Source organism: Cygnus atratus, chromosome 2, assembly GCF_013377495.2.
Source record: "Cygnus atratus isolate AKBS03 ecotype Queensland, Australia chromosome 2, CAtr_DNAZoo_HiC_assembly, whole genome shotgun sequence".
Classification (NCBI taxonomy): domain Eukaryota; kingdom Metazoa; phylum Chordata; class Aves; order Anseriformes; family Anatidae; genus Cygnus; species Cygnus atratus.
The window spans coordinates 6,122,335-6,144,837 of record NC_066363.1 but is presented as its reverse complement, the minus strand read 5'-3'; the positions used below and the strand labels follow the sequence as shown (position 1 = coordinate 6,144,837).

At 41.1% G+C, this 22,503-nt stretch overlaps 1 protein-coding gene across 17 annotated transcripts in view; it reads right to left on the bottom strand.

Annotated features, from left to right (window-relative positions):
- LOC118251891 (sodium channel protein type 5 subunit alpha-like) overlaps nt 1–22,503 on the bottom strand; it is a 208,884-nt gene that overhangs the window by 49,887 nt on the left and 136,494 nt on the right. For 6 of the 17 annotated variants that reach the window (XM_050709322.1, XM_050709323.1, XM_050709333.1 and 3 more), the window contains 3 exons: nt 21,460–21,930; nt 7,200–7,358; nt 674–794 (listed from right to left, as the gene is read on the bottom strand). In XM_050709322.1, the coding sequence (XP_050565279.1) occupies nt 674–794; nt 7,200–7,358; nt 21,460–21,930 (751 nt within the window). The remainder of the gene's footprint in view (nt 1–673; nt 795–7,199; nt 7,359–21,459; nt 21,931–22,503) is intronic. The other 11 variants (XM_050709327.1, XM_050709325.1, XM_050709335.1 and 8 more) reach the window with 3 other exon arrangements.

Here is a 22,503-nt window from a genome sequence, read left to right as displayed (position 1 = left end):
ATAGATCTTTTTGTGCAGCTGGGTTTCAAATCCGTTTTGGGGTAGCATGGTGTCAAAATTTAATAAAATACTGGCTTATTGGGTTATTAAAATAGTTATCTAAATATGAGTTATCTGAAATAATTAAATAAAATGCCCCATGCATAGTACATCCCGGGTCAAATTAATGTTACTGGACATGCTTATCTTCATGCCTTTTAAAACAAATGGAATAGAGTCCCTGGGACTCGTGAGCACTGCAGACAGTTTATATTAACTGCCTATATACACCTAAGCTATAGAAACATCCCGAACTCATTAGTTCTCTACCAAGTCTGATTATGCACATATTTTGGAAGACAAAAATCGTCATTGGCCAAATCAGAAATATCAACCTTATTATTATCATTATCATTATAAAACTCAATAGCACAAATTGTGATGAAAATAAGCCTAACATGTTAGAAGCTACGCAGGAATTTTGAGCATGCATCTGGCTTATCTTGCCTTGGAAATCCAAAGACTAATGTTAACAAGTGATTCTGGAACATTACTGTATCTAAGAAATGAAGTGCATCCAGCGAAATACTATTGCAAGCAGCTAGAGCAACTTAGAGTGAACGTGGAGGCATGTTTGATAAGAGGACAGGAGGTTTCTCGCCTCAGCATTGCAGTGAAATATGCAGGCCCTTACCTTCGGGGAAGCAATCTTCAGGCTCCATCAGCTCCTCAGCAAACTCAGGGATCTGCTCCAGCAGTTCTGCGGGATTTGTCAAATCCACTGTGCTGCCTTCAGAAAGACTGATTTCATCAAGCTTGTTGTCAACAAGAGCAAAGATGAGGAAAACAAATTGATCAATTGCCCCGAAGGAAGTAGCTGAGTTTTTATTCCACTAACCAATATCCCAGCCAAAGCAGACATGACAGCAAGATTGCCATGCACTTCACACGGTGCCCACTCCTCGAGTGACAGCTCTGCCTATGCTGTGGTGAACTAATGGTTGACCCACCAACAACAAAAAAATTAACAAACAATTCTTTCTTTAAAAAATAAAAAATAAAAAGGAACAACCTAAGAAATATAGTGAACAGCCACTGAATATTAATGGTAGGTGGAAGCTTGGAACAACTGAACCACTCTGTTTTTTAATTTATTTTTTTAAGATTTCAAGGTTTGTATGTCCTTCCCTCACATATGATGAAATCAAATGGGGGGACCAGAAGTGGAACCTAGCTCCTGAAAAGCTGGAGGATGAAGGACCTGTGTTGGGTTCCTGTCTCTGGAACCTCATTCCCGAGGCTCCCCACCCACAGCTGGTGCATAAAAACTGCACCTTGTTGGTTAGGTCCATGTCCTGTTCCCTGCTGCCCCAGCTTCTCCTCTGAGATGAGCAGAAGTCCTTCTCTCACCATTACATAAGCCATCCAAATATGAAATAGAAATTTCATAACATGTTTAGGCTTTCTTTTGACATAAAACATTTTCTTTAGAAGAAAACAAGATTTGTCTTTGAAATTTTATATAAGTAGTCAAAATAAAACATTTATTTTGTGTGAATCCAAAACTATATTTTTCTTGATTATTTAGTTTGGCCATTATAGGGGAAGGTATAATATTTACACAGCCCTGCATTTGTTTCTGACTGTGTAGGAGAGATATCTGGCACAAGCAGCCAACATCAAAGGTAGGATCTCCTATGGATCATGTCAATACAAAATGGCCTGACAAGAGTCAGGACAGGTAGCTTATTTGCAAACTCTCTTATTCTCTTTCCTGAGCACCTACTGAAACCTTTTTGTGCTTTATCTTGCAATACTATTCTCTCCATTTAAAAAATGAGGACAGTAATACTTACCCATGCTTTTAAACAACCTGTGAGATAGTTATATGAAAGATGGCATGTACACATAAATTATTATTTTCATGAAGATGGAGTTAGAGAATAGGTACAGCTTTATGTATATTATTAACGTGAAAATGGACCCCTTGTTTTCCAGCATACAAAGGCAATGCAAAATTTATAGCTGAATTCAGAGAAATGCTGAACCTGGGGTAAAACGGGCAAGACTGAACATTCCAGCAATGCTTGTAAGAGGGGATGGAAGCTACTTCTTTGCAATTAGCTGCAGCATCCCAAAGGTCATAGTCTTGGCTAGGGTTTTTAATGCTCTACTCAGAAGGACTGCAAACAATTGAGAAGAGACCATTTTAAAAGAGAGTCAGAACAGAAAGCACAGGCCAACGGCATGGATAAAGCTTCTAAAAAATCCATATTCAGAATGCAGCTGTCATACAGAGAATAGCCTATTTTCTACAGCCTACAAACAGTATATGATGGTGGAAAAGATGTTGTACCAAGTTTTTTGCACAATCAGAACTTTCTGATACTGTTCATTAGGGAATGCATTTAGTCATTATTTGTTCTGTTATGAAGACGTCAAAACACGCATCACTGAAATAATCCTAAATCATATACAGCTGCAGGATGTAGAAAATAGGAGTTCCAATGAAAAAAGAAGCCTCGTTGGATATAATTCTTACCAACAGAGAGAAATCAAAGAAAACTGTGAGAACGTCAGCTTGATAGCATTGTCAATGAGAGTGCTGTATTTAGCAGAGACAGGTTACGAAATTCAGAGAACACAATTGCAGAACACGGTGCAATTATATTAGACCACAGGGAAAACATCTTAAAGAATCAAGAATGCTCAAGAGTTATTTATCAGGAGGAGTTTTCAGAAAATATTAGAATCCATCAGTGTCAAAGGGAGATAGGGAACATGCAAGGCAGAACAGACAGGATTTCATTGGAAAAGCCTTCAAGGAAGAAGAGGGAGTGAACATGGATTCAGAAAACACTAGACAAAGCTTTGAGGGTCTGAATACGGACTAGAAAAAGAATGAACCATACATATGACAGAGGAGGGAAAGATTAGGAAAGCTTGTAGGAAAAGAAGCAAAGGTTACTCTTTGCCATAAAGGTTAAAAGGATTAATGTTTTCATGAACTCGGTAATGGAAAGAAAAGAGCAAGAGACATAATAGCAATTGATGAGGGAGATGTGACTAATCAAAATTCAGTTGCCTCAGAAAATAAACCCTTTTTAAAAGAATCCAACAAGGCGATCAATAAAAAGGGAGTGAGAGCTTGTTAGAACTAGTAGAAATGTAAGCAGAGAAATATCTAGAAAACCTGAAACAAAAGCAAATCAGCAGATCCAGCCAACGCACATTGTAGGGCATACAGGGATCTGAAACACTAAGGTAACACACCATTAGCAATCAATACTTAATGATCATGGAAAACTGGAAAGAGCCCAGGAGAGCAGCAATAAGTAAACACAACACTGAGCTTAGAGAAGAGGAAAAGGGAATAATCATGGGAACCACAGATCACTAAACTCTTGCTGTAGTTTGTGATTAAAGTGAACTAAACAAACTCAGTGGAGAAAAGGCGAGTACTTTCTTGGAGGCCAGCTGAGCGAAAAGGCGAGGAGCCATAAAGACACTGAGGCAGCTCTCCTGTCTGCCACGGGTGCTGTGCACAGACAGGGAACAAGGAGGCCAAAAGACAAAAAGGACGAATACAGAATGTACTCTTTCTTTCTTGCAATAAGTGAGTGGAGGAGATATGCCAGGCAGAGACAACATCAGGAGCCTCTTTGGAAGACCTCCCACTTGAGCGTAAATTCATGCTGCAGAGGGTAGTTTTTAATGTGTTTCTGAGTGGACTGCTCTGTCTTAAGTAGCTGGACAGGGCTTTTGTCTCTTGTGTCAGACACCACTTGTGTCTCTAATAGTGGCAAATTGATCTGAATGCTCTTTTTTTTTTTTTTTTTTTTTTTTCAAGAAGCCTGCAGCAGTGAGAAGCTGAAATCTCATTGAAAGTTGATGTTTGCTAAAGGTTTAACTCTCTTATCTTTCTCCCTCTCTCCCTTCCCTTTGAAGATCACAGCCTTAATCTACCAAACTGACAGACAATACATAAATCTTAATAAAATACCTATATTTCTATTATAGAAAAGCCTACTTTTGAAATAAAGTGTAATTGGCTCTGATTCACCCATTGCTGTATGGAGAAAAGCCATCCTAAAGACCCAAATGTAACAAAAACTTTGTCTTCAGAGGAAGATACATGTAGGGATTAGAGTCAGCATTTATCTTCGCTAAAGATACAGAAGAGATACTGACCAATATAATTCTTACATTGGCAGATAACATTAAATTGAAGAGAGTATTGAAACCAAGGAGAAAGGAAGTGAGAAGTGAAACATGGAGAGAATATAGCAAAATGAGAATTGACTCAAAACACTACAAAAGAAATAGTTCAGGAAAAATTTCAATGGAAATCGTGGAAACTTGTAACCACAAATCACCTGGGGTAATATTAAAAAAAATAGACATGATTTTGCAGTGGAATATAAAGATGCAGAAATCCTATATGAAAGTATTGTGTCTATATACTGAGATACTACTTCTCTTTATAGTTCTGTGGAAATTTCATTTGGAGTACTGTGTTTAGTTCTTGGTAAAACAATTCCAAAGAGGAAAAAAATGAGGGAGTTGGAAAAAAAAAAAAAAAAGGTAAAAGGAGGAACAATGGCATGTGACTTTAGGGAGTAAACAAAATGTAAAAGGAAGCTAATAACAGTCTATTAAATCAAGTGACATTAATTCATAAAAAGAGAATGACAGATAAAATCAGTAAAAGAAAGTAATAAAATTGTATTTTAAAAGGAAAAGAAAATAGGCTGATTATTAAGGCAATACACCCAGCCATGAGATTTTTTTTTTCTAGCTGAGTAAACTGTTCCCTTTGATAACTGAAGGTCTAAGTTGCCTGATACGTTTAAAGGTAGATTCCACAAGGCTGTACAAAATATTTTATGGGGCAATGTTTTGGCAAAGAAATTAACTGGTATGTTCTCTGAAGTCTTATCCACCTGCGACATCGACAATTTTATTTCTATGGTGTCTTTCTGTTGATTTATATGGGATGAATTTTTAATCATATAATGTATCCTTTACTGCCATCAACAGTGTTTTATTCAGAACACATTCAGTGCTTCCTGTGAGCAACTGAATAACTCAAAGCCCTGTCTCTTGGGCATACCAAATCTGTTAAGTTACTTCCTTGCGGTTGCTGGCTTTATTTGGCTAGTCCCGGGTTCTTGGGCATTCATCAAAAAGATTATCATGTCCTTTTGTGTCGGCAGAAAGATTACTTCTGAACAGAAGGACTGTAAGTATGTAATGTCCACACAAGATTTACCCTTCAAAAATAGCATCCTTTGGGCTTTGCTCTTTCATGTTGGTATTCATAGCCTCATGTGAACTTCCGTTTGATTTCAAGTCATCCCTGGATTGTTGCCATATTCCTCCACCTCTCTTTAAGAAGCCACAAATAGAATCAATTATAGTCTACTATAGAAAGGTGACATTTGTGTTCCAGGACCTTTTGAAAGTTGAGGGAGGAAATGGGGATTATTTCTTTATCACGATGTTGCTGAATATACCAGAGCTAGAATGTTCCCTTCTTATCATGACATTTCATTATAGCACTAAGAAAGGACATAGTTCTCAGGCCTTCATGCTAATATAACAGGATTTTTATATCTTACTAATATGGTTAAACATGAAGGATACCAAATCCCCTGTGAGAAAAAATTCCTGAGATGGTCTTCTAATCCCTACTTGTTGTAATTCATCTCATTATTTTAAAATCTAATGTTTCTTTTGGGTAAATATATATATATATATATATTTTTTTTTTCCCCTGAGATTGGGATATCAGAAGCTTGAAGTCTCCTTTCTCTAAAGTACAGGACCTTTTCTTTCTGAAGATGAAGTTCAATATGCCAAGAAGTATTCTGGTGAGGATTGCCCCTGAAAGAACTGCTTCATGGCTAGAGAATTTCAGGTGAATATCAGTGGAGTTTAGGTCACCTAAGTGTAGATCTCCACAGCTCAGCTAGTTACCCTGGGCTCCCTTTATAGTCACTGGATAGAAACAGGTACTTTAAAATATGATTCATCTGACCTAATTTAAATGTTGATTTCAGGAGGAGATGAGACACTTTTACCTAACTATATTGGCTCCTGATCTTTGTTGACTATAAAAGGGGCCTCAGATGACACGTCTAGATGCAGATGTCTACAGTTAGTTCAGTAAATTCCACCCCATGTGACACTAAGAATCAGCAGGCCTGGATAAGGTGAGGTCTGGCTCTGCAGCAGCCCTGTTTCCATTGACCTGTCAAGATTTCTGCATGGGATTGCTCCTGCTGGGCACGAGTTCGTCAGCAGTTTTACAGTAGAACTGGGAAAGGAGTGATGATAATATTAAGTCATTCTTTCCCTTTCATTAATTCAAACTCCCCAGACTACCACTGGTTCCAGTCTCAAGCTGCTATGGAGTTCCCCAAATTCCCAGGACATGGCTCAAAACCTCCAGTTTCTGATTTCAAAGATCACTCTTCAATAATAAATGCAACATTCTATCAATAAATACTAAATCTGAATGGGGGAAAAAATCTCAAAAAGTCATAAACTGGGATACAGGGAATTTAAAACCTGCAGTCACTCAGCGTAAAATACAAAATGATGCATTTTTGGTATTCATGTTTTTAAAGACAACATTATCCTAGAAATTGAAAATAAAAGTCAATGTAGTCTACATGTTGAGAAACAAAGAGCGATCCATACTTTGGCCAATAATAACTGAATGATACCAAGGCTTGCCATATAATTAGTAATTTCATGTCAGCTACTTAAATTCTTGCACCTCTCTTGGGTCTATGGTGCTAACAGGAAAAGAAATGGTAATCTGCTACAGAGAACAGGTGCCCTCCAGTGAATTCCAGGTACAGATCTGTCAAGTCAGCAGATGCCATTCTTGGAGCTACTTTTCAAGGGCTAAGCACACGCGCATTTTCTCCTAAAATAATACAGTAACATTACAGATTTTTTTTCCAAAGCCTCAGAAAATCCCATCTTAATTTGTAATGCACATTTTCCAAGCTTTCCAATTATTTTTATAACAACAAAATCCCCTCTCCTTTAGCAAAACTGTAATACCTACTGTGTGCTTCTGCTTCCGTGCCAGTTGACAAACACATATTTTTCCAAGCCCCAACCCCCCACAAAAATTGGTGGCATGCACTATGGAGCTCGTGTGATGAATTGCATGCAGTATCAGGTAGGAAAGTGGTTTCTGTTACCTCTTTTTGCCCTACTGGAGGTGGTGGCTCAGCCTTCAACTGCTTATCCATGTGCAACTCACTTAACTCTTCACAAATCTCAGAGTTCTGACTCCGGGCGCCTGGACTTTGACATCGCTGCCCCCTCAGCTGCAGCTGCTTTTCCTGCTGGAAATAATCCTAGATGGGTTTATTTTCTTTTTCTTTGATAGCATGCTTATTTCTTATGGAGAACTCCCCAGCTAGAAGAGAAAATAGCCTGAACTATACTTGTCAGGGGATGACATCTTAAGGAAAAATGGCAAGCAACAAGATTACACAAGCTTATGCCGTAATTTTTCAGGTTTAGCAACTGGATATGTCAAGATAACTGTCTGTAAAACCGGAAATTACAGATAGGCCAGATTATTATTTTTGAGCTGTTGTTGTGGGAGGGTGGGAGGAAATTTCCTTGTGTTCTCCACTTTCCATCCAGTTTGGCGACACAGGTTCTTCCAGAGACCAGGGGCACAGAAGAGGGCTTGCGGTTCAGACAACAGGTTGTGCTTTGTTTTTGGTTTTGTGCAACTTGAGGGGTGTGCTCTGAAGCCAGGTGACTGGGCGATATTCAGCATCACAGATGGAGAAAGGCACCAGTGCAACACCCAGCACCCTGCCATGGGGCTGCTCCAAACGGCGTAGAAAAAACTCACCCTAAGAAGACAAGCTACACATGGAAGGGAAGGAAAATGCCAAGTTCGTAGGAAGAGATAAAAGGTATCTAAAAGGAGATGCGAAAAAAACCTGCAGGTAAACACGGAAACGCGTGCGGCGCCTATTCAGCAAAGCACTGCAGACTACTTTGCACCCACTGATATCAGCGGGACTTAACCGCAGGTTGAAAGGAGAGCACGTCCTTAAGTACTGCACTAAAAAGGGATGCGCTGCGGAATCAGAGCAATATTTTTTCCTGCAAACACGTCTGACTAGCTCCAGTGCCTGCCAGTACAAGCGGTGCCATTAAATCCAGCCACGCCATCCTGGGGCGATGCTTATTGCCTCTGAGCTCCCCAGAAGGGCTGCCAGGACTAATGGCAGAGGAGAGTGTGTTTGCACAGTTGGCCCCTGCATCTGGAGCCCAGGTTCGCTGCTGGTGTAAATCAGTTCGGTTTTATTGATTCACCTCCAAGAGGGGTTGCTCTGAAAACTCCACAGCTCATCACAGCACTACCATCGTTCATGCCATTACTAATGCTGCTACTAAAATATTAATAAAACTCAAGCTGATTTCAAAGGGTTGTGCTGAATTGCTTACAGAAGGACTTCCATGCTGAGAAAAAAATTACAAGCATAACAGGATTTCAACAGTAATTATTTAAACCTATTTATCTTTCACTTGTCCACCTTTTTTTTTTTTCCCTCGGCTTGAGTGACATTCAACGTTATTCAAGTATTAACTGAGTTTCCCTTCCCCAGGGAGCCGCAGCCTACCTGCCTCAGTTCTAAAGCCACATCACCACAGGAAGTCCCTCAAGAGGTACCAGCAGCAGAAAAACACTTTATTCCAAATATAACTATCTGAGAGAACAGATGACACAAAGGAAGCAGTTGGTTAAGCAAATTGCTCTCTCTGTATAAATACTTTCGGACTGTCAGGTTTGTACCAATCCTTTCAAATGTTGTTCTGCGTTTCTAGCAAATTAATTCAAAATCAAATTACTTGTTTCCTGCTTCAGAGGGCATGTGGTCTAAAATATAATCTAGCTTTAATAAATTAAAGTATGCATGTGCAAGCCTGTACCCTCTACATGAGAATGTATTACATGCAATTTCTAGGCACAGTTTAGCACCGATCTTCACAAGCTGGAGAGTATTCCGTAATCACTGAGCCCCTGCCAAAAAGTAGCACTTTTAAAGAGCATCTTTGGAAATAGTGTAATACTCAGGAGAGACGCTAGCATGGAAAGCACAGTATACTCAAATAAGGTGCTCAGCCATACAAAATTTTTTTTTTTTTCCTTTATGCAATGCGCATACAACTTAGTACCAAGTAATCTTAATGGCAGGGTATCAGTTATAGCACTAAAACAACAGGAACAATCGTGTCACGTTAAAAGTGCAAGGCAATCTGGGGTGACATCTCGAGTTCACTTATGCAGAAGGGCTGTGCACTCAGATTCATTAGAAACGAAGCTGTGTACAAGAACAGACTGTGTAACTCAGTTGATCTGACGAATATTCAAGTTGTTAAGCAAATTATTGCACTGAATAATTAAGCTAGCGTCAAATGCAAAGCTTACACTGTTTCTCTACTGACTAAACCTTCTGCGTGGCACCAAGATTTTAGGAACAATTTCCTAGAGACTAAACTCCAGGAAACGTGGCCCCAGCTACTTCCCAGAAATCACACTTGCACCAAGCATCCGACTAGTTAATATTAATTAATCCTGATGGAATATATCCTGGCAAATTATCCAGTAGGGTTAGGGAATTAACTGGGATTTTGCAAATGACTGATGCCAGCCCTGGCGAGCCACTGCCATGGGATGGAAGGGTCTCAGTTCCAGGACACACAGCCCGAGGGTCAGCAGGAACCTGCCTGGGGCAGGGTGCATTCACTGGGGTTTGTTTAACTTTGGGCTGTTTGCTTTTGCTCTGCTTCCAGATGATTTGTTCTTCTGGCGGCAATGGCAGCAGGTTTATCTCCTGTAAAGCTCCCCACCGTGGGTGGTTTATATAATTTGTTTTTAATTTTTGTATCAAGTGCCATGTTGCCAAGGCAATACACATTATGGTAATATTTATTGATTGACTTGTTTTCACCGTTTATAAAGTAAAACTGTTCAGCAGTACGAAAACTTCGTGCCTGTAAATGGCCGGTTGGGAGCCTGGGACAGGGGTTAGCTCCTTTAGAGGATACACCACAAGTTTGCTCACCCCTGCTCGGCTCTGGGCCCTAAAAAGAGCTGCTCTGCCAGCACCGTAGGAGGGCTTATTGCATGTAGGAGGACGGACCAAGCGTTGTCCCCTTGCATGCTGCAGGTCAGCTGCAGCACCACAAAAACAGCAACTGGATTGAAAACAGAGCACAATCTGGGTGACATCCCAAGCGTGCGTGTGCACGGACCCACATACTTGTTGGCTGGCACAAGTAAATACAAAGGCTCCACACCACGTCCTGCCTCTGAAAAGCACGGATCAGCTAATTGTTTCGGGCTCAGATGGGGATTAGTGCAAATGCCGCTCCTTTGGAAAGAAGACCTGCTGCTGGCAAAACAAGACAAATACCTGTCATCGGCGTGGATTCGCTTTATTCCTTCCCCATGGAAATATCACTTTTTTCCATCCTGTGCAAACAAATTTAGAAAGATGATCCCCGGGCCTGCCTCTCACATGGGGATCAGCTCGGATGGGCTCTCCTGACACTTCACTCACTACCTAGATCGTGACCCCGGCTCGGAGCATTTGTTCCCTGATTCCCTGGGCACGGCTGTCATGGGAAAGAAGACGTGCAAAGCCTTTGATAGCAGGAAGCTTCCTCTCCCTGCGAGGAGGGGAGGTAAGGACTGGGCACTGGGATGGAGCCCTCCCCACTTGCAAATGTCACTGCTGATCCAGTGGGCACAGATGAAGGACGTGCAGGATGAAGTTAATTCAATTTATTTTATGAGGTGGGCAGGGTAATCCCCTAACGCTGCTGGGACAGTGCAAATACAAACTGCCCTTTACTCAGTCCATGGTGCAATGGGAAATATCCATCTTATGCATTTTCTCTGCTCCCCACCAGGCTCATGCATCCCTTTGGCACCCTGAAGATGAGTTTTGGACATTGCCCATTGTGGGAAGCACCACCAGCAGTCAAGGATTCTGGGAACAGAGGCATCGCTGCCTTGGCCATTTGGAGATGACCGACACTATGACACCGAGCCTGCTCAAGAAATGCCACTCAATACAGCAACAATTAGTCCTTTAATAGCCAGAAACATATTTTAACCTGCAAACCTTCCTATGGCCAGTTTTGGGATATAAAAAAAAAAATAATAGGAGCCTGAGGAGCTTTTCATGTAGAGCAAACCCAGCTCAGTGGCGTAACACGTGTAGTTACGAGAGGACTGTTTACTCTGGGAAGTAACTGTTGATGTTTATGTTCCTCCTTGCAGACAGCTACGGATTTCACAAAATTGCCGGGCCTGGTAGCTATTGGCATCCTTTCTGGGCAACAGTTTGCATCGAGTAACTGGCACCCTTTCTGCGTGGAGAAGCCAAGGAGTAAACGATTGTGAAAACCGAAATGTTTGAATCCTACCTCTGCACAAGGGGAGAAGCAAGCAGATTGCAGTGCTGCTGAAAAGCAGCGAGCCTGCCTTACTGCCAGGGCAGCACCTGTTTCGTGTGTAGAGTCAACAGGAGGCTACAGTCAGCAGAGCTGTCAAGCTGACAGCTCTCAGATATGCTGAATTCACTCTGTCTGAAAAGCCTTTAACAGTCTGGGCTAAAACGGGAGGGAAATAAATAGCCTCGATCCAGGGAAACAAATGGTGGGGTTTGCTACCATCATTTATGATCCTGGTTCTCCTCCCATGAATAAATGTAAATCCTTGTAGCACCAATAAAATCAGTGGATTTATCTTTCTGCACGTTCAGCATGTGAAGAAAAACCACCAAATACATCAGGAAAATCCCCTTGCTTCCTTAATACGAGATGGGGAAGATTAATATCACTTACTCTGCTAGGAAGAAAGGAGGGCTGGCACGCAGCTGCCAATTTTAAGCGTGTATGTTCAGGAATCTCTCTAACCCCATTTGAGGAATTACTTCTGCAAAGCAGGGTAGCTACTGCTCGGTTTAATAAGAAATCAGAGGAAAACCAGGAGCAATATCAGAGCACAGCACTAGGGACAGGACTCATGTGGCACTTTAAAAGCACGTTTCATTAGCAGACACCAGCATTTGTGATGCTGATGTGAAGTGCCTGAAGTCCTACCTTGAGTTTGCAGCACAGGAAGCGTGTACAAAATTTAGGGGCTACAAATTCATCAGCAGGGGTGGATGGGTATGAAAACAGGAAAGAGAACATGTAAACCTGGTGATATGAGGGGGCATCCTCACTCTCCGTATTACACCACCAGCTCCATCACTCCAACAGCAACAACTACACATCAGACTAACTTAGCCTCTGATTTTTGCCCAGTTTTGCAGTCCTTATCTCCCCCTCCCAGTCTTTCCTCTCACCATTCACCTGTGCAAAAGACAGTCACAATCTGATGCAAACTCAGTCATAAAACATCATCAGAATGAGAAAGTCCTGCTCATATTTCCCATGCAACTCCATCTGTGTTTTTTTTTGTTTGTTTTTGTTTTGTATTTTCTTCTTCTTGATGACACAGCCTTTACAGGAACCTCATTTATTAAAACCAAAACCACTACCAGAAGCGTGCAGAAGAGCAACGCAGACAAAACAGGTTAGATACAGCAGTCTGAGAGATCAGAAATAATGCAAGCCTGTTGCCCAGCTCCCGGTGAACGTAATGGTAGATGAAATTATGCCCTTAATTTGGATGTTTACAGCTCCCAAGGGAATTTTCAATTGTGTTGTCATCTCTCAGAGTGAATGCCATTGTAGTTTGAACTTACACCTATGTAGCTAAACACAGGACTCCTGGAGGACCAGCAGCTTTATTCCCTGAAATTTGTAGGGTATTTGGAAGCAAAGATGAGAACTTGTTTTAAAAAAAAAAAAAAAGTATCTGTGAATATGCAGCTGGATAAAAATACCAGAATCTGGGCCTTAAAATTCAGAGTGGCTAAGGCTGGCCAGAAACCACAGCTGCTGAGCAGAGAGTGTTAACAGCAAAAACTCCTCTGGTACCAACCCATCTTGGCATCTTGGCATGTGTGTATATATATATATATATATGTACACACACAGTCCAATATAATGTGTTTATATATATAATGTATGTGTATATATATATCTATGTATATATATATATACACACACGCAGACATTGCCAGCCCCTCCTGGATTTTTTTTTTTATAATTTTGAATAAATGTGAACTTTTTCTCCTGACAAACATCGTGCAGCTACCAACTGCTGCTCTCTGCACCAACCCTGGGTGCTTTGCCAAATGCCTTCCCCTGAAGAAGAAAAGCGCACTTTCGCAGTGGTCCTTCTCGGATTGATCCAGAACATTTTAAATGTTTTAACTCTGGCCCTGGAGGAGCAGGGCACGTTATTTCTAATGGTGTGGTCCTTGCTGCCTGAGATCTTTTCCCACACTGGGCAACACACTGCCCATAATAAAGCATTGATTCATTATTCCAAGGGTTCAGTCTTAAAATTGGTTTAAGTGGGAGAACTTGGCAAAAAGATGGACTGCCAAAGTTAATTTAGCTTGTTATCAATTCAATAGGCTTAAATAGGCAGTGAAAGTGTTTCATAAGTGTTCATTGTTCAGAGTTCAAGCTAATACCTTCTGCTAAATTGCATTTTGAAGTTTAATCACACTCTACTTTATGTTTCTTTTGGTAATTGGGATCTCTCCACAGTATAATACGAAGAGCTCAAACTAATGGGCTCCTCTGATTGAAGCTTAAATTTTGGAAGTTTGCCTCAAAGTACAGCGTGCTTTGAGAGACTGCCTGAAATACTACGGGTCCTTTCACCCAAACAAGGCGGTAATGTTTTGATCATTAAGGAAGACTTATTTTAATACAGGTAATAGCAACAGAATAATTGTCAGACTTTTAGATGCCATTATTTTAAATGCTGTTACTTTGGACCATCATTGAGGGGAGTAACGTCAAGCCCTCACGCCCCTTGAACACGCACACCCTCTGTCTCCCCTTATCACAGGAGCTGTTCGAGAACTGGCTGCTGTTCATTTTGTCCGAAATGTTAGATGTTGGCATTTTCCTTACCAAAGGCAGAAACAGCAAGAAATGCTCATTTCTGGGCAGCATTGTGCTCCGGGGAGGGACATGGATCCTGGGAAATGGCACCCGGTAGGCTGTGACTGACGCATGGTCCCTGGTCTGGGCTCTTGTCCAAATGCGTGTTGACAAGTCCGCTACGCCTGATATCGGCTCGCTCAATGCCAGGCTTTTCTTTTCTTTTTATTTTTTTCCTCTTTCTTTCTCCTATCATCTCCCTGTGTTTCCCGGACCTTAGGCACTATGCTGCAGACAAACATATTTCCTGGGCACCGTGTCTACTGGATAAGCACCCTAAAACCTTTATACACAGTGTGACTGCTACGATCACGTCAGCGGAGAGATCTGACACTGAGTCTTGTGCTGCCCTATTGTACTGAAATGAAATAAATACAAATGCCATTCTACGTGTAAAAGCAAAGACAAAGATAGAGATGCTTTAAATCTGCTGCTGTGATTTACAGTCCTTTTTTTTTTTCTGTTTTTTTTTCTAATGGCCTTGCTGCTATTCTTCCTAAGGTGATTAATACAGATATGTTCTATTTTATTGCTAAAAATAAGAAAAAAGCAAATAATTGAGTTCTACGCAGTTTTTCAAGAAATGCAGACCAAAACATACACTTTCAAAAAGAGAGAAAATCAGGCAAAATATGTATCTAATGAGAACAACAACAAAAAACAACACTTGCTGTCTTACTTAATGATCAGAAAAATATTGGCCCAAATAAAGCTGACATGCAGACTGCTGCAAGATTTACTGCACATTGTGCATGTGTACACGTGGGCTCACTCTCCTACCAGTATAAACTGGGGAGTCATCGACTGACTTCAAAGGTATTTCATCCAGTTGTACTAAAAGAAAATTTGTCCCTAGGACTGTAACGGAAAACAGCAGGAATATAAATATTGCTTGAAAAGGCATTACATTTCCTGACAATAAATGATATTTCCTGCAATAAAAGGCTGAAATTAATGTACCTTGTCAAATAAACATATGACTTCCTGGTATCTCTGATTTGTCAACGTTAGAATTATCAGGAGAGTAAGGTATCGTCACAAACAATTTATACCAAAATCTTTATGCAATGGCATTTTTAGGGCAATTATCAGTAATTTCAGCTCCACTAATGTCAACGTGGAATAATTCTACTGACTTTTACAGAATTCATATCAGTTTAGGAACAGGTCTGTATTGTACAGAAATTGTACAGTTAAGTATCCAATGATTGCAAAGGAACAGATGTGGGTCCAGATGTGCATGGTGAAGTCTCTGTTACCTGAGACATTTAATTCCCTCCTCTATCTCACAAATGATGCATCACAGTGAAAATAAACTTACAGGCACTGTGTAGAAATTATTGCTTGAAGTCCTTGACTCTGTGCTATGAGAAAGGTAAAACTTGATGATCCCAATGGTCCTCTCTGCACTCAAAACTATTAATCTCTTACTGGTAGAAACATGAAAAAAAAAAAAGCCATCCGAAACAGTTTCACCTTGTCAAGTGAAATCAAATTAAGTCAGTAATACTGAAAAAATGGGGAAAAAGAGAAGAAAAGCTTGGGGATTTGATCCAGTTCAGGGCAATATAGGAGCTGTACCACTGAACAAAGACTATGGTCATGGCCAGCTCTGTCGTTGGCATGTATGGAGGAGGCACTTATCTAAAGCCTGGAAAACTGATTTTCCTGGGAGATGCATTTGACAGATCCCAAGCTGACGTATACAAGAGAGAAGACCCACTAATCAAAAAAAAAAAAAAAAAAAGGAAGAAGAAAAAAAAGTGCATTTGATTGAGAAAGTGATTTTTGTGGAGCAACAAATATTTGTTGGGTGTGCAAAATCCAGGCAATGTGCATCCCTCCCTGCGAAAAAGCGGGTGAGAAACCAGGAAACCCTGAAGGGTGATGGAAAAAAACATCCCCTTCCCACAGGCAAAATTCCCTGCCAGGGCATGGGAAGGTGAGCCCCAGCAGGCAATAACTCCCTGTCGTTTAAGGATTTCCACATCCAGGGGAAAGCCTTGGGCAGTGGCAAGGGGCAGCTCTCTTGCATCTTTGCAGACTCAGATGGCACAAATCAGCCAAGGTGGGAGCTGGGACCTGGCCGCTGTGAACCTCAGCGTGTGCGCCTGTCGAGGAACGGGGAAGGAGCTGCAAAGCGCTTCTTCATCCCAGCAGAAGGCAGCGAGCACTTTCCATATGACCCAATTAGCCACTCCATCGGAACAAATCAATAACGGCATTTTCTGGAGACAAGCAGGCAAGTGCTGCTGGCTCGGCACTGCACCGCATGGGGAAATGCAGAGGTGTTATCTCTGCAGAAAGCAGCGTCCATGCCTGGTTCTGTCACAGCAGAGGGGGCAAATGTGGCCACGAGCCACTAGCTACTGCAGCATCATAGATTTTCTTGGTAGCATGCCATAGATAGATCGAGGGCAGTCGTCAGAGTAAGGCAACACATGCTGCAGTTAAATTTAAGAAAGGGAAGAAGGCAATAACTGCCCTGCTGGGCTGACTCAAACAACAAGCAATGTTTAGAGACGTTTTCTGACATTGTGCTAATGACATTTGCTGACTGGAGGACCTCGTCAATGCAGAAAATGATCCAAATACCTTGCAGAAAGACACGCATGTCCTTGAGGCTTGGGGTAATAGAAACAAGACGGAGTTCCATGGTGTAAGTGCAGGACACCATACTTTGGGGACTGATTCAGGATGTCAGCCTGGCATTACTCATCTGGAACCTCCTTTTAGTCTGTCATGGTGTGTTGTTTTTTTTTTTTTTCTGAACCACAAAGTGATGTTGCTGTGGTAAAGGCACACACCGTTTTGGGCTAGAGCTGTGGGCACTTTGCAGGATAAGCAATAATAAAGTAGGAAGTTTGAAGACTTATTTATCTAATGTAAAGGGTACAAAGCCCTCTGATGTCTGAAACTTTCAAGGCAGTTAAACTGCAGGTAAGTTCTGGTAGGATCTGCTGTGTCAGGTGGATTGCACACTGAATTGTCCCATCACATTACTGTCCCACAAAGTGGTTCTTACTCCTTACTCCTTTAGGAGCCTGAAGTTTGATGTCACCTATGAAAGGATGGTCTTCATAAGCAATTACAGGAATGCTATGAAAACAGAAGAAAACAATTTCCAAATTTTAATTACTTAGGAAGCCAAAGTGAGAACCCAAAAGAACCTTGAGAAGATGCAAACTGCTGCTGTGGTTGCTGCTGAGCTTTTTGGAGTTGTTTCCCTGCTAGGACAACCCATATTTAAAATTGTACATCTCAAAGAAAGTGGAAAAATGGAAGACAGTTTCCTCTCTGTCTCACTTTCTTCTGCCAGCTTCTCACACCTGTGCTGACTTTTATTGCTCACCTTTTCTTTCTGACCCTTTCACCATATGTGTGGGCTATAGGCATGTGTCTCTTGGCTCTCCAAGCTGGCAGAGCACCTCACATCTCAGGAATCAAAGGAAGCCACCAGGTGGGCTCTCTCCTCCGGAACTCTCTCGATGACAGTGCCAAAAATGGGTAGCTTTGGGAAATACGGCTGCTGCCGGTAAGATTTTATGATAGAAATGGAAGCTGAAATTTAAATGTAGACATTTCTAAGGGTTTCTCATCACCTGACATTTCAAACTGCTATATCTAACACTGTGGAGGTCATTTGTCTTAGCTAAGATGGCTTATGTTAGAGTAATTTTATGACTTCCCCAGAGAGACAAGCACTGGTACAGGAGCTGTAAACTGAACTGATCCTCACCCTAAAATATCTCATTGGGATCAACAGTTTTGTGGTTCTGCTGGAGACCAACCTCCCTTCCTTTTTAGCCTCAGAATACAGCCCAGGATGTTCAGCTGACACAGCAAATGGGAAGGACATGTAAGGACTGTGTAGGTTCACCTAGCCACACACTTGAGAGGCATGCAACGAATATATTCCCTTTTCATACCTTTCTTTTTGTCTCTTTCCCCATGAAACTGCACCAAAATCTACATGCACGAGGAGGAAGGCAGCTTCTGGCAATATTGCCAAAGGGCTGCCAAATTCCAGGTCAGCCCACAACTTTAAAGTGAAGCAGGGTACATTTTCTTCTCCCCAGCAGTAAATCTACATGCACATTCTCTTTGTACATGCTAAAATATTTAAATATGTAAAAATATGGATTATAATTAGGGGAAAGTTAGAATAGATTTGAATGTTTAACGTACCCTTGGTAGTTCTTGTTTAATTTCTGTATGATGCCCTCTACACAAAAAGATATCTCACCGCAGTTGTGCCCTTTCAGTGCAATCATGTCAATTTTGCTTTTGTTCACGTTCTTCCTTTGCAAGCTCTCTGTGTTTATTGTGACCATCCTGGAGGAAGGAGGTAAGGACCACAGCAAAGATGGGCTCACAGAATAACGTATTCTGATAAAGAGCAGGGAATTTTAACCCTCTGTGCCCTTGATACAAAAGCTTGCACGTTGTAATAGCCACAATGCTGCATTCAAGGAACTGGGATTTAATATTGACCTCCAGCTGCAATAAATGCTTCTGCAGTAACCTATGTGTTGATTAAGGGATTTATTTTTTTTGGTGGGTGCAGAGATCGTATGTCTTTGGAATATGCACCACTAAAAATGACAGGTCTTTGAATCATTCAGAGTATGTTTTCCCATGGCTCTTCTCCTCATTGAGACATTTACAGCTGTGCAAATTTATTAGGGTTTTGCAGGAAAACAAATGCAAAGATTGTTCTGCAATTATCCTTTCTGCTGTTGAGCTTCTTCCTATTTTTTATTTATTTATTATGCCAATACATTTCGAGTCTTTGAACTGGAGCCTTCTCACATGCACATATTTTCCTCTCTAGACATTTGACAAAAGTGAATGCTGGACATGTGAACTGGCTTCTTGTTGGGACCCTTCCAGCAGTAGTCCCCTAAGCTCTGCAGACAAAGGTTGAACACCATTGATCGGGGCTACACACCAGGGAACAGCAGTGACCTGCAGCAGCTGCTTATCAAAGCCTGGAAAACACTGATGACAAAGCTAATGAATGTATTTCTCAACCCCTTTCCTTCTACTTCATGCACATGCTAGCAGTGAACTACATTGCTTCACTAAAATCCAAACATTTCATGGCAATGCGACAATGCTAACCTAATGTTTATTGAAGATTTCTCAAAACGATGCAGTGTGCAAACTTAGCACTTTGGTTTGTTTCTCCTATTTGGTTTGTTTCTTTCCATTTTTGTTTCACTTTGAATCCTCAGTGTTTATGTTACGTATGATAACATTTTCGTATTATTGAAACAATTTGAAGAAGTTTTCTTAATATTTTCAGATCCATTTTTATTCATAATGATCTATTTCATTAAAATGCCTATTTTTCTATATCGATTTGTTCCTTCACGGCTCTAACAGATCTCACTAAAGCTGTAATTCCACATTTACTTGTTGTACAGCATAAAATGGACTTTTACCTGTCCCATGCCTACACATGCACATGGACACACTGTGTAGCTAAACAGAAGTCCTCATTTCTATATTTTTAAGGTACTATAAGCTGTAAATTTCCCAAACCCTCCATACTCCATGCTACAGTTTAGCTTGCAATTGTGACCACTTATTTACCTTGAGGAAGGTGGGGTGCAGTGACACACCATACACACAGGTGTGTAGATGCACACACTCATGCTTCCAGCCCTCATGGACAGTTACGTGCACGGTTGCAACAAACTTTTCTCTGCCTTGTAAAGTAAAAAGGTGAGAATTTTTACAACTGTCACTCTCTGTCAGACGTAGTAGAAATGTGTGGATAAAAAAAAGTCAAACAAAAAAAATCCTGAATTAAACAAATTTACACACTATGATACATATTTATACCAGTCAGTATTGGTGGATTGGCTAATTGTAAGAAAGCCATCTACTGTGTATTTCACTTTTCAAGTGTACTCCTCTTGTAGGTTTAACTAATACAAGCCTGGGAATAGGAAAAAACTTCAAAGAAAAACAAACAAACAAACATATATTATCCCTAGAAGTCAGCCTACTCATGCCCCAGATGGTTTTAGGAATTCCTGCTTTATGGTCGGTTAGAAGAGGGAAGCAATGGACAGGACCTCACTGGAGCCTTGTCACTGAGCATACAACTACCCCACAAAAACACACAAAGACATAGCCACAGTCAGCTTTGTGGCTTTTCCTGTGCCACCAACACTGATCCACAGATTATTTCCATAAACGTATTCCTTTAAAAAAAAAAAAAGATAAAGAATAGTCCCTAAAAGTGTTTGCCAAAATTTTCATACCTTTTTTTTTTTTTTTTTTTTTTTAAATTTCTCCCTGGAAGTCTGTTCAGACAGTGGGGCTTGCAGATAGAGTTTTCCGACCCTTTGCCCTCCTGCTCCCCAAGGTCTGCTCAATGCCTAAGACCTGCTGGTGACCAGATGCACCAGCACCAAAGAGATTCCCCACTGAAGTAGCAGAAATTAACATTTAACAGCCGATTTGTGCCTGCCTCCCAGGCACAGAGTCCTTCCTCAGGGCTTTTTTTTTAAGACATCCCTTCTCTAAGGACTCCTTTGCTTCAGATCTTTCTTCCCCTCAACCAAGAGATGGGGGATCCCTCCTGACAACTCAATCTGAAATGAGAGCTTTGATCCAGAGCCTGCTGAACTCCACACATCTCCCCTGGCACCACAGGAGTGAGGGATCCACGTTAACTGTATATATTAAGGGGGGAGGACAGAAGGAAAACCATTCCCATGAAGATTTTTCTTCTCCATTTTACACCAACATTTCAAACCACACACAAGTTTTCAGCCATTACTACTGAGAGCTTTTGGGAATAATAAAATCTGAAAAGTCACACCAAAGAACAGGTAAATGACTATTTTTCCTGCCTGAATACATATGATTCCATAGCTTCTCACTTTCTCTGGCACACTGTCTCATCAGCATCTGCCTAGATTTATTTAACAGAAATACCTGGCCCTGGATTCCTGTTACCCAAATCAAACCAAGCCATTCCCCAGTACTGTACACCAAGAAAATCCCCTGTTAGAGGAACCTAAGATTTGTTCTGTGCCATTCCCATGATTCAGCTGAAAGAAAAACAGGCTCCTGTGTGAGAAAGGGTTTAATTGCTCTTGTTAGAAGAATTAATCTCGACAAGCACAAATAATACAAAGGAAGGGAATGCCTCTTGTTGGAGACTGAATTTTGCTCTTGGATATGCAGGTGTAACTTCCTCTAAAGTTAGCAACATATCAAAGGCAGGATTAGGCCATAGCACATTTGCATCATGAGCCATGGATCCAGAGCAAGGGTGGGAACAAAGGCCATCTTAATAAGATGCAGCTAACAAACATTTTCATTGCCTACCTGCTCCATTTCCGTAAACGTGCTCTGCTCCTCATCTTCCTCCTCAATATCAGACTCTCCCACAGCAATAGGAACACAAATGGACAGGTCAGGATTGGTCATGAAATCATCATTATCTGTAAATCCCAGGTGTTTCTCCCCATTTTTATTCATCCCATCCTCAGCGTGGTTCTCTTTGTGATTCTCCATGTCTTTGCCAAGCTCAGCAGTTGTGTGACTGTTCACGCAGTTGTTCAGGGCACCTGTATTCTGGGCAGCAAGCTTCATCATTGCCTTCTTTTCAGCTGTGGTCTTGGGATGCCGGAGGACACTGCAGCAAAAATCCCACGTCGTGCGTTTCACATACCGAAGACCCCTGTTGATCCGAGCAAAAGCAAGCTGCAGGTTGTTCATCTCCCCATCCTCATCTGGTGCCGAAAGGTTGTCAGCACTGAAAGAGCTCAGCAGCAAGGCAAGGAACAGGTTGAGCACCTGAAACAAATAAAGTTAAAAGGAAATTAATGACCCTTGAATGTGGAGGGCAAATTTTGGTCTTGGAAGTGTGAGGATCTGAGTCTTGTCTCATCTGTGCTGCACTAACATCACCAGCATTTGTGGGATTGCCTCTAATTACGGGTGGTTTCACTGGGAATGGAGGTCTGAAGACTTTTCCAAAAACATTAATTTCAGGTACAGAAGTTTAGCATGGACAAGTACCCACACTGATATTCCCTTTCTCCCTCCAGCATCCCAAAACACAAAAAAAGAAAAGGAAAAGCTGAGAAACAGAATACAGGATAAAATTCTCATTCAAAGCTCTGTAGTGTAAATATTCTCGTAAACTGATATGAATGGATAATGAATTTCCTGTCATTGCTAGTATTTCATCTGGGTGAAAATCACTAATTGCAACAATTACTGACATCCAGAAGTGTACTGCTTACATGTGAAAAAACAAACCAACATATATATATATATGTATATAGGAAGATTTTTCTCAGTGTGAATATTGTTATTTACTTTTCATAGTACATTATGATATACATACGCATGGCATTTCACCCT